Here is a 13,976-nt window from a genome sequence, read left to right on the forward strand (position 1 = left end):
ACAAAGCTATTTAAAAACCATTCATTATCTTAATGAATTCAGACATTTTCAGAGCAACATCATTTAAATTGAAGTCCGTTTGCTATTCATAGTTTTAACATTCATCTGTCCTGCCATCTTATTGTATATTGAGGTTGTCACAAAGTTGTATGGCACAGAAACAGAACCTTTAGTCCAACTTGTCCATGCCAACCAGAATTACTAAATTAATCTAGTCCCAGTAGTCAGAATTTGGTCCATATCCTTCTAAACTATTGCTATTCATAGACCCATCCAGATGCATTTTAAATGATGTTATCGTACCAGTCTCCACCACTTCATCTGGCAGCTCATTCTATACGTGCACAACCCTCCGTGTGGAAAGGTTGCCCGTTAGGTGCCTTTTAAATCTTTCTCCTCTCACCTTAAACCAATGCGGTCGTGTTTTGGACTCCCCCACTGTGGGGGAAAACACCTTGTCTATTCACCCTATATATACTCCTCATGACTTTGTAAACTACACAACCTAATTTATAAATTTCTACAAAGTGGTCCCTTAGCTTCTGACACTCCAGGGAAAATAACCCCAGACTATTCAGCCTCTCCTTCTAGCTCAAACCCTGGCAATATCCTTGTGAATCTTTTATGAACCTGTTTATTTCACAACATCCTTCCTGCAGCAGGGAGACCAGAATTGCATGCATTATTCCAAAAGTGGCCTAACCAATCTCCTGTACAGCTGCAACATGACCTCCCAATTCCTATACTCAATGCTCTGACCAATAAAGGCAAGCTTACTAAATGCCTTATTCACTATCCTATCTACCTGCGACTTCACTTTCAAGGAATGATAAACTTGCACTCCATGGTCTCTTTGTTCAGCAACACTCCTCGAACCTAACCATTAGGTGTATAAGTCCTGCCCTGATTTACCTTTCCAAAATGCAGCACCTCAAATTTATCTAAATTAAATTCCATCTGCCATTCCTTGGCCCGTTCGCCCTTTTGATTGAAATTCCATTGTACTCAGAGGTAACCTCATTCGCTGTTTATTACACCACCAATTTTGGTGTCATCTGTAAATGTGCTAGCCATACCTCCTATATGCACATGTAAATGATGAAAAGCAATGGTCACAGGCCTTCTGTCTGAAAAACAATCCTGCACCACCACCCTCTGTCTTCTATCTTTGAGCTAGATCTGTATCCAAATAGCTAGTTCTCTATGTACTCCATATAATCTAACCTTGCTACATGAGGATGCTTGTCAAACACCTTACTGAAGTCCTTATAGATCATATCCATCACTCTGCCCTCTTTGTTACTTCTTCAAAAAACGTAATCAAGTTTGTGCATGGGAAATTGTATTCACTAAGCCATGTTGACTATCTCTAATCAGTCCTTGCCTATCCCAATACATGTAAATCCTGTCCCTCAGGATTTTCTCCAACAACTTGCCAAACACCGATGTCGGGCTCACCGGTCTACAGTTCCATAGCTTTTCCTTACCATTTTTCTTAAATAATGGCACCAGTTTGGCCCACCTCCAGTCTTCCAGCACCTCACCTGTGACTATTGATGATCCAAATACCTCAGCAATCATTTCCCTAGCTTCCCACAAAGTTGGAAGGTACACCTGATCTGGTCCTGGAGATTTATCCACCTTTTATGCATTTTAAGAATCCAGCACCACCACCTCCGTAACATGGACATTTTTCAAGCTGTCACTATTTATTTCCCCAAGTTCTCCATCTTTCTTATCCTTCTGCACAGTAAACACTCTTGCAAAAGACTTTTGTTTTGTGACTTTTGTTGCAATTACTGTGGGCTCATTCAATAGGCATATGCATGATCTTAACACAATGTATGAGATGACCTCTCGGAAACTAATCACATCTGGAATGACTCAAATCACAAAACTAAGTTATACAAAATATGTTGTTATAAAAGTGTTGTACCATTCTGTCCCAGTTCTGTGGCTTTTAAGATAAATAGTTTTTAGTTATTCAAGAAACTCCTCTATTCCTTGGCTGTGAAGTTATGTCAACTATTTTATAGTTTGCACATAAACTGCAAATTGCTTTGATCATCGTGCTGATAATCAAATACAATCCATTTAACAGTTTTTCTGAAAGGGAAGGTACAATCAAAATTCCCCAGTTAGATTTTTGTCTTGACTTAGCTATGCAACATATTGTTCTGTAAAACACCTGAATGAATGTTTATCTCTCATGTTTTAAGTTTAAAAATTTGCAGCAGATGTTTTGTAATAAAGTAATTCCCATGTTGTACAATTCTGCATTTCGGTGTGGCATTTTGACTTTTGTCACACTGAAGTATAGTGGTATATTGTCAATATTTTGCATCCTTGGCATTAATGATAGTCAAGTTGAAGAGACAATGCAATAAAATGCACACAAAGTCTGATCCATAAGTTTGCATTTCAGGTTCACCTTTATGTGTGATTGACTTTATGGTCTGAAGGCTGTATTCCAGGCAGCAAAGGAGGTTTCTCAATCCATTGAATTTAGTTTCTCAATCCACTGAATTTAGTTTTGAAAATTGAGTGCACTGATTTTCTACCATTGCTCCTGCAGTATGTGTAAACAAGACTACATTTTACCTTTTGTGTGGTTTGCATTTTTGGCTTGGAAAGAGAGATCTTCAACAGTTCATAATGCTTTCAGACTCTTTTCCTACAGCCAAGTTGTTAAGCCAGTCTTGGTATCAGCCATTTATGTAGAATCAGAGCTGCTTGCTAGATCTTTTTCTGGAATTTATTTATATGTAAGCTCAAGTTTTAAACCTTCTGGTACAGTTTTACTTTTATGCACCATTGCTTTGACCTTGTGATGGGGATGCGTTATTCTAGCAGAAAGTGAGGACTGCAGATGCTGGAGATTAGAGTGTCGTGCTGGAAAAGCGCAGCAGGACAGGCAGCATCTGAGGAGCAGGCAAATCGACGTTTTGGGCATAAACCCTTCATCAGGAATGATTGCTTGTGGGTCAGGGGGCTGAGAGATAAATGGGAGGGAGGGAGGGTAGGGTTGGGGGGAAGGTAGATGGGTTATTCTAGATTAGAGTGGTGCTGGAAATGCATCCAAGGAGCAGAAAAATCAACGTTCGGGCAGGAGCTCTTTATCAGAAATTCCTGACAAAGGGCTCTTGCCAGAAACATCTATTTTCCTGCTCCTCGGATGTTGCCAGACCTGCTGTGCTTTTCCAGCACCACTCTAATCTTGACTGTAATCTCCAGCATCTGCAGTCCTCACTTTTGCCTAGCTGGGTTCTGGTCATTCTAACTTCTGGTGTGTTTAATTGCTGAATTCTAATGATATGATAAAGTGCATCAATACATTGGCTGAAAAGTAATATGTTTATGATATTGGTAACATGCTTCTAATTAATGATAGTTCACTGTTCACTTGTGATATATGAAGTGACCTACGATTCTGTACCCTGACCCTATGTTTAGTTTCAAAACAACCAGGATTGGTTTCAGCAAGTGTATTTGAACCATTGTCATAACTCCCTGCTCACACATTGGCGTGCACATGATAAGGTATGAGTGTGCTTGTGATATGCTGTGTATAAATTGACTTTGAATACAAAACACTGTATGTAGTCTCATTTTTCTGAAGTGGTCATTTTGAGCTGCCATTGCATATAATCATTAGCCAGAATGATGGCTGTTGTAGTTTGCCATTGGCTGGTTAAGATTTCATCTGTGCTTAAGATCCTTTCCACGTGAATAAGATCCTTTCCACGTGAATGAAAGATTTTCATTTCTATAGGGCCTTTCGTAACCCCAAACTCTTTACAGCCAATCAAATACTTTTGAAGAACATTCACTGTTACTACGTAGGAAATACAGCAGCTAATTTGCATGCAGCAAACTCTGGAAACAAAACATGTGATGACCAGCCAAGCTCTTTGTTTTTTGAAGTGTTGATTGGGGGATCATTTTTGGCTAGGATGGTTGCTTGGTAATTAGTCAGCAGTGTTTTCTAAAAGTTACATTATCAAATGCCTACACCAGTCTACTGCATTACTGACGTCTCATTGGGACATTAGCTGCACCACTGTTGAGCTCTGTACACTGAATGCAGACTTGATGTCTCTTTTGTGTTTTCCTACTTTCCCTGAATGTAATCACTGTTCTCTTGGTATCCAGTGTGTGATTGGAATCTGCTTGGCAACTGTGCAAGCGGTTACCACAGAATCTCCCATCTGACCTCATATAGAAATAGTACCAGGATTTTCATCAGGAAGTAGCTCCAAGCTGCATGGTTGAGGTAACTTATGCATTATCCTTATACAAATCTGCTGACAGTGACTGGATTGCCTTGATGCAAAACTTGATTGCATAGCTAAGTTACAGCATTTAAAAAACATTTGGACAAGTACACTGATAGGAAAGGTTTGGCGGGATATGGGCCAAGCACAGGCAAATGGGACGAGTTCAGTTTAGGAAGCTTGGACGAGTTGGGCTGAAGGGCCTGTTTCCATGATGTATGACTCTATGACACTATGATGGCATTCTTTCAAATGTAAGTTGCACTATGTTCTTAAAGGATCAGTGTTGAAACATATTTAAGGAGCTTTTACAAACCATGTAAAATCATACCTCTCAATCATAGCCACCCAAAAAGCATATTCTGAGTTTTCCAAATTATTTAACAATTTTATATTGGCAATGCAGTGTGGGAGTTCAAATGACTTCAGTCAAGTGATTTAAAGCCTTGAATGTTGGTTAAGAAACATCGGTGAAAACTCTGTCCCAGTTGACCGTGTGCTGTTCTGTAAGAATGTGTGAAATATAATGGCTGTCCACCTAAATGATCAGACAAATTCCAATTGTTATCTCTCTCCCCTTTTATGTAGAGACAAGAGTAATTTGCCAGCAACTCCAATTCTTTCATCTATATGTCGACTGATTAAATACCATCTAGGAACAGTAGCCAAAGGCTCCTTCATCATCACTTTAGTAAAGATTCCACGACTGATCCTCATGTATATACATAACCAACTTAAAGGCAAGGTAAATGTTGTTTCCAGAATGTGTAAACCTTTAATTTCAGTAGTATATTGGCGTGACTGTTCATGTTTGAAACCTACATTTCTACTGACAGAAGATTTTTTGATGGCTTAATTTTTCTTTGTCCAGGAAAACGCTGTCGCAAAATGCATGCTGAAAGCTTGCATGTGCTGCCTCTGGTGTTTGGAGAAGTGCCTGTTGTATCTGAATAGGGTAAGTGGTCATTCAATTTACACTTTTGGATTTTGCAGTCAGTTAAATTTGCAAACATAAACTGATTTTAATAGTATGTTACTCTGGAGAACATGTTGCTCTTATCTGAAATTTAATTGGAAACAAACTACGAATTTGAGTAGATGAATATCCATTATAGTTTTCTGCCCTGTGTCATTATTTGGAGTAGCCTGCCACTACTCTCCAGTAGGATTTAGTACACTTTAACAGCCTTTGCAGCCTAGAGGATATGCTACAACTGGTTTACATTTAGATGACTTCAGTTCCTCTTGATTTAAAAGACTTCGCAACTCACATCATGAGCCCAACATGAAAACCTGTTCTAATTTACTTCTATCAACTTGCTTGTTAAATTAATTTAGAGCTAATTTATTTTTCTTTACAGTTGAAATATTTTCTTTATCTGCCTGAAACTACTAAATTGGCTTCACATCTTTGAATTAGTTTAGTTTATGAAATTGAGTTAACTTTGTTTTTTTTTTGCCTCCTCATGAGCTGCCATGGATCCCAGAGAAGCAGCCATGATGTGGTTAAAATTTATGAGGAGTACTATTCATCTCTAGTCTTGAGAAGCAGCTGTTGCTAGCCATTCACCCTATCACGTTGCCCAGCTGAATACTTTGACTCCATCATTCATTGTTCAACCGATTGCTCTGGCTTGTGCTTGAGAAGCCGTTGTCTCCTTTCCTGATACTGCAATTACACCGTTGTCCTCTGGCCCTTTGTGGAACTGCATTCCTTGTTGTGCACTCCCATTCTGTTCTGTATACATTTCCCAATATTTTTGTAGCCTATTTACCTAATTGGTTATTTCAGTCCTTTGATTTTCTTGATGACCTATTTTAATTTGTTTTTATTCTTTCGAGGGAATTGCAGTCTTAGCCCACATTCTTTGTCTATTTCTAATTGCCCGAATGAAGGTCGTGGTGAACTGACTACTTGAACCACTACAGCCTTTAGTCATGCTAATTTTGCAAATTGTTTTATGTTTTTCATTTTTTACTAGCTCCCTGCTTCTGTTGAAACCCATAATCGAATTCCTTTGCCAAGGACATTGCAGTTTGATTAATGAGCTAAGTTTGTTTTTTTTTCATCTCTGTTCTCATTTATTCACACACTGTTGCTGCCTTTTGTCTTGCTCCTGCTATGAGATAATGTCTGCTCCACTCCCTTGCTAATTTATTCTCTGACTCCCAATTCTGTCCCCTGTGGCCCATCCAATGAACCAGGCACCTGCTGTCTTTGAGCTGTGTAACCTTGCTCCCTTGCCTCTGCTTTGGCACATCCATCTACACCAAATATTTTGCTTGACGCTGCTGATAATCCTTCAGTTGGTGCAATGCTTTTCTTTATGCATTGCATAAAGTACGAAGGCCACTAACCCAAGCCCACATGGCATGTGACGTGTTTTGTTTGCAGCTTTGTGAAGATGAAACTATAATAAAGAAAAGGTGAAAAAGAAAAAGATTTCTCTTTTGCAGTGTTTCTGTCAGGCAATAGAAGGGAAAATTAATAAAGTACATCAAGGGCAATAAAATAATTTTCAATGGGCAATTTACTTGTAAGAATAGTCAGTGGAATATTAGAGCTGCTGAGAGGGGAAAATGTTGAACCATTGGTAGAGGCTGAAGGCTAAAGTACATTCTTTACAACCACTTTCATAGAAATGCTCAATTTTTGTGGACTTGGTCATTCTAATGTCATCACTGATGCTGCAATGGAATGTTTTCAAATTGGCAGTGGAATGATTGCTCTGCTGGAGGATTCTATTGTGGAAAGATTGAAAACTCCTTCTCTGGAGCATTTTAATTACCTTTTTGAATGTGTTCTGTTTGTTTTGCAGAATGCATATGTGGCGACAGCCATAAACAGCACCAGCTTCTGCACGTCCGCCAGAGATGCCTTGCTGATCTTGGTAGAGAATGCTTTGAAAGTGGCTGCTATAAACACAGTTGGCGATTTTGTGCTGTTTCTAGGAAAGGTTTGTATTTTAGGTGTGATCATTATCACTTCATGAGGCCTAATTTCTTAAAGCAATTAGCCAACACTACCATCACCTCGGGTGATTTAGGATAAGTGCTGGGATAGCAGCAATGGCTGTGCTCCATTACTAAATAATAAAAATCATGTTCTCTACTGACTGCAACATCTTCTACAGTTTTAAACCTGACCCTGCTTTATTAAAATCTTACAAGCCTCAGAAGATTTATTTTCATAATAGCAAATTTTATTCTGTAACCGTGAAAGCTGAAATCACAATTAAATTATAATTTAGGGGATGCAGTGGTGTCGTGGCAATGTCCCTGGACTAATAATCCAGACCCTAGGCTGATGTTTAGAAGACATGGTTTCATGTTCCATGTGACAGATGGTGAAATTTAAATTCAGTTTAAAAAAAACACTGCAATTAAAAGCTAGCCTAACAGTGACCATGTAATAACTGTTGATTTATCATAAAAAATGATCTGGTTCACTAATGCCCTTTGGAGAAGGAAAAGAGCCATCCATGCATGGTCTGACCTGTATGTGAATCCAGGGCCACATCGATGTGGTTGACTCTTAATTACCCTTTTAGGCAATTATGGAAGGGCAATAAATGCTTGCCGAGCTTGTAATGCCCACATCCTCTGAACAAATAAAAAATGTTCCTTAAAGCATTGAAAATAAGCTGAGGGCTGAAGCTCATCGTGTAGGATCTCGCTGAAAATGGCAAGTGTAACTGTAAAGTGAGGTAACTCAGGTTGTGATTATGCAACAGCAAGTTTGAGTCTTAAACAAAATCTATAAATTGCAGAGAAGAAAAGAGCATTGTCAAAGGTAAGGAGTTTTGAGACCCAAATCAAAGTGAATTATAGTGTGGATATAAAGAGTAGATCATTAGAATGTGGAGGGTTCTGGTTGTAATACAGGGCACAAAGTGTAGGAATGCAATTTTGTTATTTCCTTGTCAGCTGATTTTGTACCATTGTCCTATGAAGAGACTTCCTGTAAATTTGCATTTTCTGGGTGACATTTACGTTTTGTAGCAGAGCTGTTGGGTGCAGCCTTATGAGTAAGCTTATAAGTAGTTGATAGACTTCCAGACAGGAAGTACTCTGCAGACATTGGAAAATCAATTAAGTAGGAATTAAATTGCGTAAGTACACGTTAGTCAAGTTAAAAATAACAGCCACTGAAAGAGTTGCCATACTTACTTAATGCATGTATTGCTGGCAAATTTTGAAACAAGTGAACTAATATGTTTACTGTGAAAATGCAGATTATAGTTGGAACATATTGCTACATTTCAGGGACCCAAACTAATTTAGATTGTATGGTGATTTTATATTTATCGACCATTTTATGCACACGGGACTGGGGTTAATAGTATGGTATGGATTGAGAATTGGTTGACAAACCAAAAACAGAATACCACTGTAAACCCATTGACTCCCACAGTTACCTGGACTGTACATCCTCGCACCCTGTTTCCTGTAAAGAATCCATTCCATCCTCCGAGATGTCCACCTTCTTCCTCAACCAAGGATTCCCGAGCACCGTTGTTGACAGGGCCCTCAACTGGGTGCGACCCATCTCCTGCACTTCCACCCTCACCCCTTCTCTTCCCTCAACAGCAATAGGTTTCCCCTTGTCTTTACCTACCATTCAATCAGCATCCACATCCAGAAGATCATCAGCTGTCCTTTCTGCCACCTCCAGTGAGATGCCACCACTAGACGCATATTCCCCTCCCCTCCCTTGTCTGCCTTCCGCAGGGACCATTCCCTCCGGATCACCCTGGTCCATTCTTCCTTCACTTGCAATACCCCTCCACACCCCGATGGCACCTTCCCTTGCATCTACCAAAGGTGTAACACCTGCCCATTAACCTCCTCTCTCTTCAGTATCTATGGGCCTAAACATATCTTCCAGGTGAAGGAGCACTTTACCTGCACTTTACACAACCTAGTTGACTGCATTTGCTGCTCACAATGTGGTCTCCTCTACATTGGGGAAATGAAGCTTAAACTGGGTGACTACTTTGCAGAATATCTATGTTCTGCCTGCAAAAAAGACCCTGAGCTTCCAGTTGCCTGCCCCTTTAATACACCACCCTGTTCCTTGGCCAACACCTCTGTCTCAGGCTTGCTGCAGTGCTCCAGCGAAGCTCAGCACAAGCTGGAAGAACAGCACCTCCTTTTCCATTTTGGGAGCCTGCAGCCCTTAGACTCAATATTGAGTTCATTAATTTTAGGACCTGAATTTCCCCATGTCCTAGTCCCCTACCACATACACCAGGCCTTGTTATCTGCATATAAAGCGACACTTTCCTAGCTACCATCAGTTCTGAGGAAGGGTCACCAGACCTGAAATGTTAACTTTGATTTCTCGTCACAGATATTGCCAGACCTGCTGAGCTTTTCCAGAAACTTTGTTTTTTTTTTGTCAACAAATGGATCTTTTATGTGGTGACAGGCATTAATTAGTCATGTACCTTTACGATCAGTGCTTGGGCCCCAGCTATTCACAATATATGTAAGTAACTTGGAGGAGGAAACCAAATGCAATATTTTCAACTCTACTAATGATAATGCATAATCCAAACCTCTTTTTTTTTATGCGGAGGATGCAAGGAGGCGTTAGGGCAATCTAGAGAAGTGAATGTGTGTGTTGAGGCATGTCAGGTGCAGTCTCGTGGATAAATGTGCAGTTATACACTTTGGTGTGAAAATCAAAAAGGCAGTGTGTTATGTAAATGGTGGTATATTGGGAAATGTGGATGTATAATGGAAAGTAAACAGACAGGTGCAGCAAGCAGTTAGGAAGGCAAACAGTATATTGACCTTAATTGCAAGTGAATTTAAGTTCTGAAGTTGGGATGCCTTTCTGCAGCTATACATGGCCTTGGTAAGACCGAATCTGGATTGCTGTATGCAGCTTTGCTCTCCTTGTCTAAGGGATGATAAACTTGCCATAGAGGGAGTGCAGCGAAAATTTACTCGGCGGATATTTGGAATGGTCGGACTGTCAAATGAAGAGAGATTGGTTCAACTGGGTCTGTACTCACTAGAGTTTGGAAGAAAGAGCGGGGACCTGATTGAAATGTAAAAAAATTCCACTCGGGATGGACAGTCAAGATACAAGAAAGATGTTTCTCCTGGCTGGGGAGTCTAGAACCGGGGTCACAGTGTTAAGATATGGTGTAGACCATTTAGGTTTAGCGATGAGGAAGCATTTCTCTCGGGAGGTTGACGGCCTGTTGAATTCACTGCTACAGACACTGTGGAGGCTAGATCACTGAGCATATTGAAGAAAAAGAGAAAGTTTCAGATATTGAAGGTTTCAGGGGGTATAGAGGAAAATAGGGAATGTGACATTGAGATAGGAGATCAGCCATGATCACATTGAATGCAGAGCAGGCTCAAAGGGCTGAATGGCCTACTCCTGCTCCTAGTTTCTGTGGAGTTATGATGGTCTGCTTTATTCATCCCTCTCCACCTAGGAAAGTGATACAAAATGTCTACGTCTGTTTGCGGTATCATGGCCTATGGAATAAATTTATCCTTCTGTTCATGTTTGATGACTTCACCATGGTTTACACAATACAGCAGTTAAGGAAATGAGTTATGGTCAGGCAACATTGAGGATTAAATTTTGCATGCTGATTGGGAGCAGAGCATTTCAGTGCTCACAAGTTGCTGGTTGACTTTGTTTGATGTTTTTCTGAAAGGCCAGATGAGAAGATTAATGGACATTACTTTGCATTGTGGTGCATATGACAGTCATTTAGAATGTTAATGCAAAAAAGGGCTAAATGTACTTGAAAGAAGAAAAGACAGTAATGTTGCAACAAATACAGAAACTGCTGGAGAAACTCAGTAAGTCCAGCAGCAACTGTGGATCAGAAGCAGAGTTAACATTTTGAGCCCAGTGATCGTTCTTCAGAACGTGAATACTATAACTAATTGAAAAGAAAATTCACTCTCATGAATGCTAATGTGGAATATTTTCTAAAAGGGTATACGGAAGATAATTTTTAGTCTTCTCATTGTTACGAACATTAATATTGAAAATCATCTTTATCCATTTTGCTCCCTATCATCTCAAAATAGGCGTTGTTCTCTTGGGAATTGTGGGGCTTAATTGGCAGCACATTGCCTCAGTGAGACATAACAGCTACCATCTTTTTGCAATCTTACGCTTTGTACTGCTTCATAATATGGGGTCTTGAGTTTATAGCGCTGTTACCAGAGAAATAATGCAACTTTCTTGAGTTTACTATGTTCACCAGAAATTATTGAGGATCTTAACTTTTTTAAAAAATGTATTCATTTGTGGGATGTGGGCGTCGCTGGCTGCCAGCATTTTATACCCAACCTGAGTTGCCCCTAAGAAAGTGGTGGGGAACTGTCTGCTTGAACTGCTGCAGTCCACCTATTGTGGATTGACCCACAACACTATTAAGGAGGGAATGCAACTATGTCAGGCTTGGCGAGTCTGTAAGACAACTCTCCCAATTTTGGCATTAGCCCCCAGCTGTTAGTGAGGAGGACTTTGCAGGGTCAACAGGGCTGTTTCTGCCGTTGTCTTTCAAGTGCTTAGGCCGATGCCAGGTGATCTGTCCAGTTTCATTTCTTTAAGACCTTGTATGGATTGTTACAACTGAACAGTTTGTTAGTCATGCCATTTCAAAAGGCAATTGAAAGTCAACCGTATTACTGTGGGTCTGGAGTCTCACGTAGGCCACACCAGGTGATATAGAACATAGAAAAATACAGCGCAGTACAGGCCCTTTGGCCCTCGATGTTGCGCCGATCCAAGCCCACCTAACCTACACTAGCCCACTATCCTCCATATGCCTATCCAATGCCTGTTTAAATGCCCATAAAGAGGGAGAGTCCACCACTGCTACTGGCAGGGCATTCCATGAATTCACGACTCGCTGAGTAAAGAATCTACCCCTAACATCTGTCCTATACCTACCACCCCTTAATTTAAAGCTATGCCCCCTCGTAATAGCTGACTCCATACGTGGAAAAAGGTTCTCATGGTCAACCCTATCTAAACCCCTAATCATCTTGTACACCTCTATCAAGTCACCCCTAAACCTTCTTTTCTCCAATGAAAACAGCCCCAAGTGCCTCAGCCTTTCCTTATATGATCTTCCTACCATACCAGGCAACATCCTGGTAAACCTCCTCTGCACCCGTTCCAATGCCTCCACATCCTTCCTATAGTATGGCGACCAAAACTGCACACAATATTCCAGATGCGGCCGCACCAGAGTCTTATACAACTGCAACATGACCTCAGGGCTCTGGAACTCAATTCCTCTACCAATAAAAGCCAGTACGCCATATGCCTTCTTCACCGCACTATTTACCTGGGTGGCAACTTTCAGAAATCTGTGTACATGGACACCAAGATCCCTCTGCTCATCCACACTACCAAGTATCCGACCATTAGCCCAGTACCCCATCTTCTTGTTACTCTTACCAAAGTGAATCACCTCACACTTACCTACATTGAACTGTATTTGCCACCTTTCTGGCCAGCTCTGCAACTTATCTATATCCCGCTGTAACCTGATACATCCTTTCTCACTGTCAACAACTCCACCGACTTTCGTATCATCCGCAAACTTGCTCACCCAACCTTCTAGCCCCTCCTCCAGGTCATTTATAAAAATGACAAACAGCAATGGTCCCAAAACAGATCTTTGCGGAACACCGCTAGTAACTGCACTCCAAGATGAACCTTTACCATCAACTACTACCTTCTGTCTTCTTCCAGCCAGCCAATTCCTAATCCAAACCTCCAACTCATCCTCAATGCCATACCTCTGTATTTTTTGCAGTAGCCTACCATGGGGAACCTTATCAAATGCCTTACTAAAATCCATATACACCACATCTACCGCTTTACCCTCATCTACCTCTTTAGTCACCTTCTCAAAGAATTCAATAAGGTTTGTGAGGCACGACCTGCCCTTCACAAAACCATGCTGACTATCCTTGATCACATTATTCCTATCCAGATGTTCATAAATCCTATCCCTTACAATTCTCTCTAAGACTTTGCCCACAACAGAAGTGAGACTCACCATCCTGTAGTTACTAGGGTTATCCCTACTCCCCTTCTTGAACAAGGGAACCACATTTGCTATCCTCCAGTCTTCTGGCACTATTCCTGTAGACAACGAGGACATAAAAATCAAGGCCAATGGCTCTGCAATCTCCTCCCTTGCTTCCCAGAGAATCCTAGGATAAATGCCATCAGGCCCAGGGGACTTATCTATTTTCACCCTTTCCAGAATTTCCAACACCTCTTCCCTACATACCTCAAAGCCATCCATTCTAATTAATTGTGACTCAATATTCACATCGGCAACAATGTCCTGTTCCTCAGTGAATACTGACGAAAAGTATTCATTCAGTGTCTCCCCAATCTCGTCAGCCTCCACACGCAACTTCCCACTACTATCCTTGACTGGACCTATCCCTACCCTAGTCATTCTTTTATTGCTGACATACCTATAGAAAGCCTTAGGGTTTTCCCTAATCCTACCAACTAAGGACTTTTCATGTCCCCTCCTTGCTACTCTTAGTTCTCTTTTCAGATCCTTTCTGGCTACCTTATAACTCTCAATCGCCCCAATTGAACCTTCACGCCTCATCTTTACATAGGCCGCCCTCTTCCATTTAACAAGGGATTCCAATTCCTTATTAAACCACGGTTCCCTCACA

At 40.8% G+C, this 13,976-nt stretch overlaps 1 protein-coding gene across 1 annotated transcript in view; it reads left to right on the plus strand.

The window, feature by feature from the left end:
- Window positions 1-13,976, plus strand: part of LOC122562581 (choline transporter-like protein 1) — a 76,551-nt gene that overhangs the window by 49,586 nt on the left and 12,989 nt on the right. The window contains exons 11-13 of the mRNA XM_043715544.2: window positions 4,863-5,019; window positions 5,146-5,229; window positions 7,094-7,231. Of these exons, the coding sequence (XP_043571479.1) occupies window positions 4,863-5,019; window positions 5,146-5,229; window positions 7,094-7,231 (379 nt within the window). The remainder of the gene's footprint in view (window positions 1-4,862; window positions 5,020-5,145; window positions 5,230-7,093; window positions 7,232-13,976) is intronic.

The sequence above is a fragment of the Chiloscyllium plagiosum genome, unplaced genomic scaffold, assembly GCF_037043375.1.
Source record: "Chiloscyllium plagiosum isolate Xiang-an unplaced genomic scaffold, Cpla_swu_hap1 HiC_scaffold_2, whole genome shotgun sequence".
NCBI lineage: Eukaryota > Metazoa > Chordata > Chondrichthyes > Orectolobiformes > Hemiscylliidae > Chiloscyllium > Chiloscyllium plagiosum.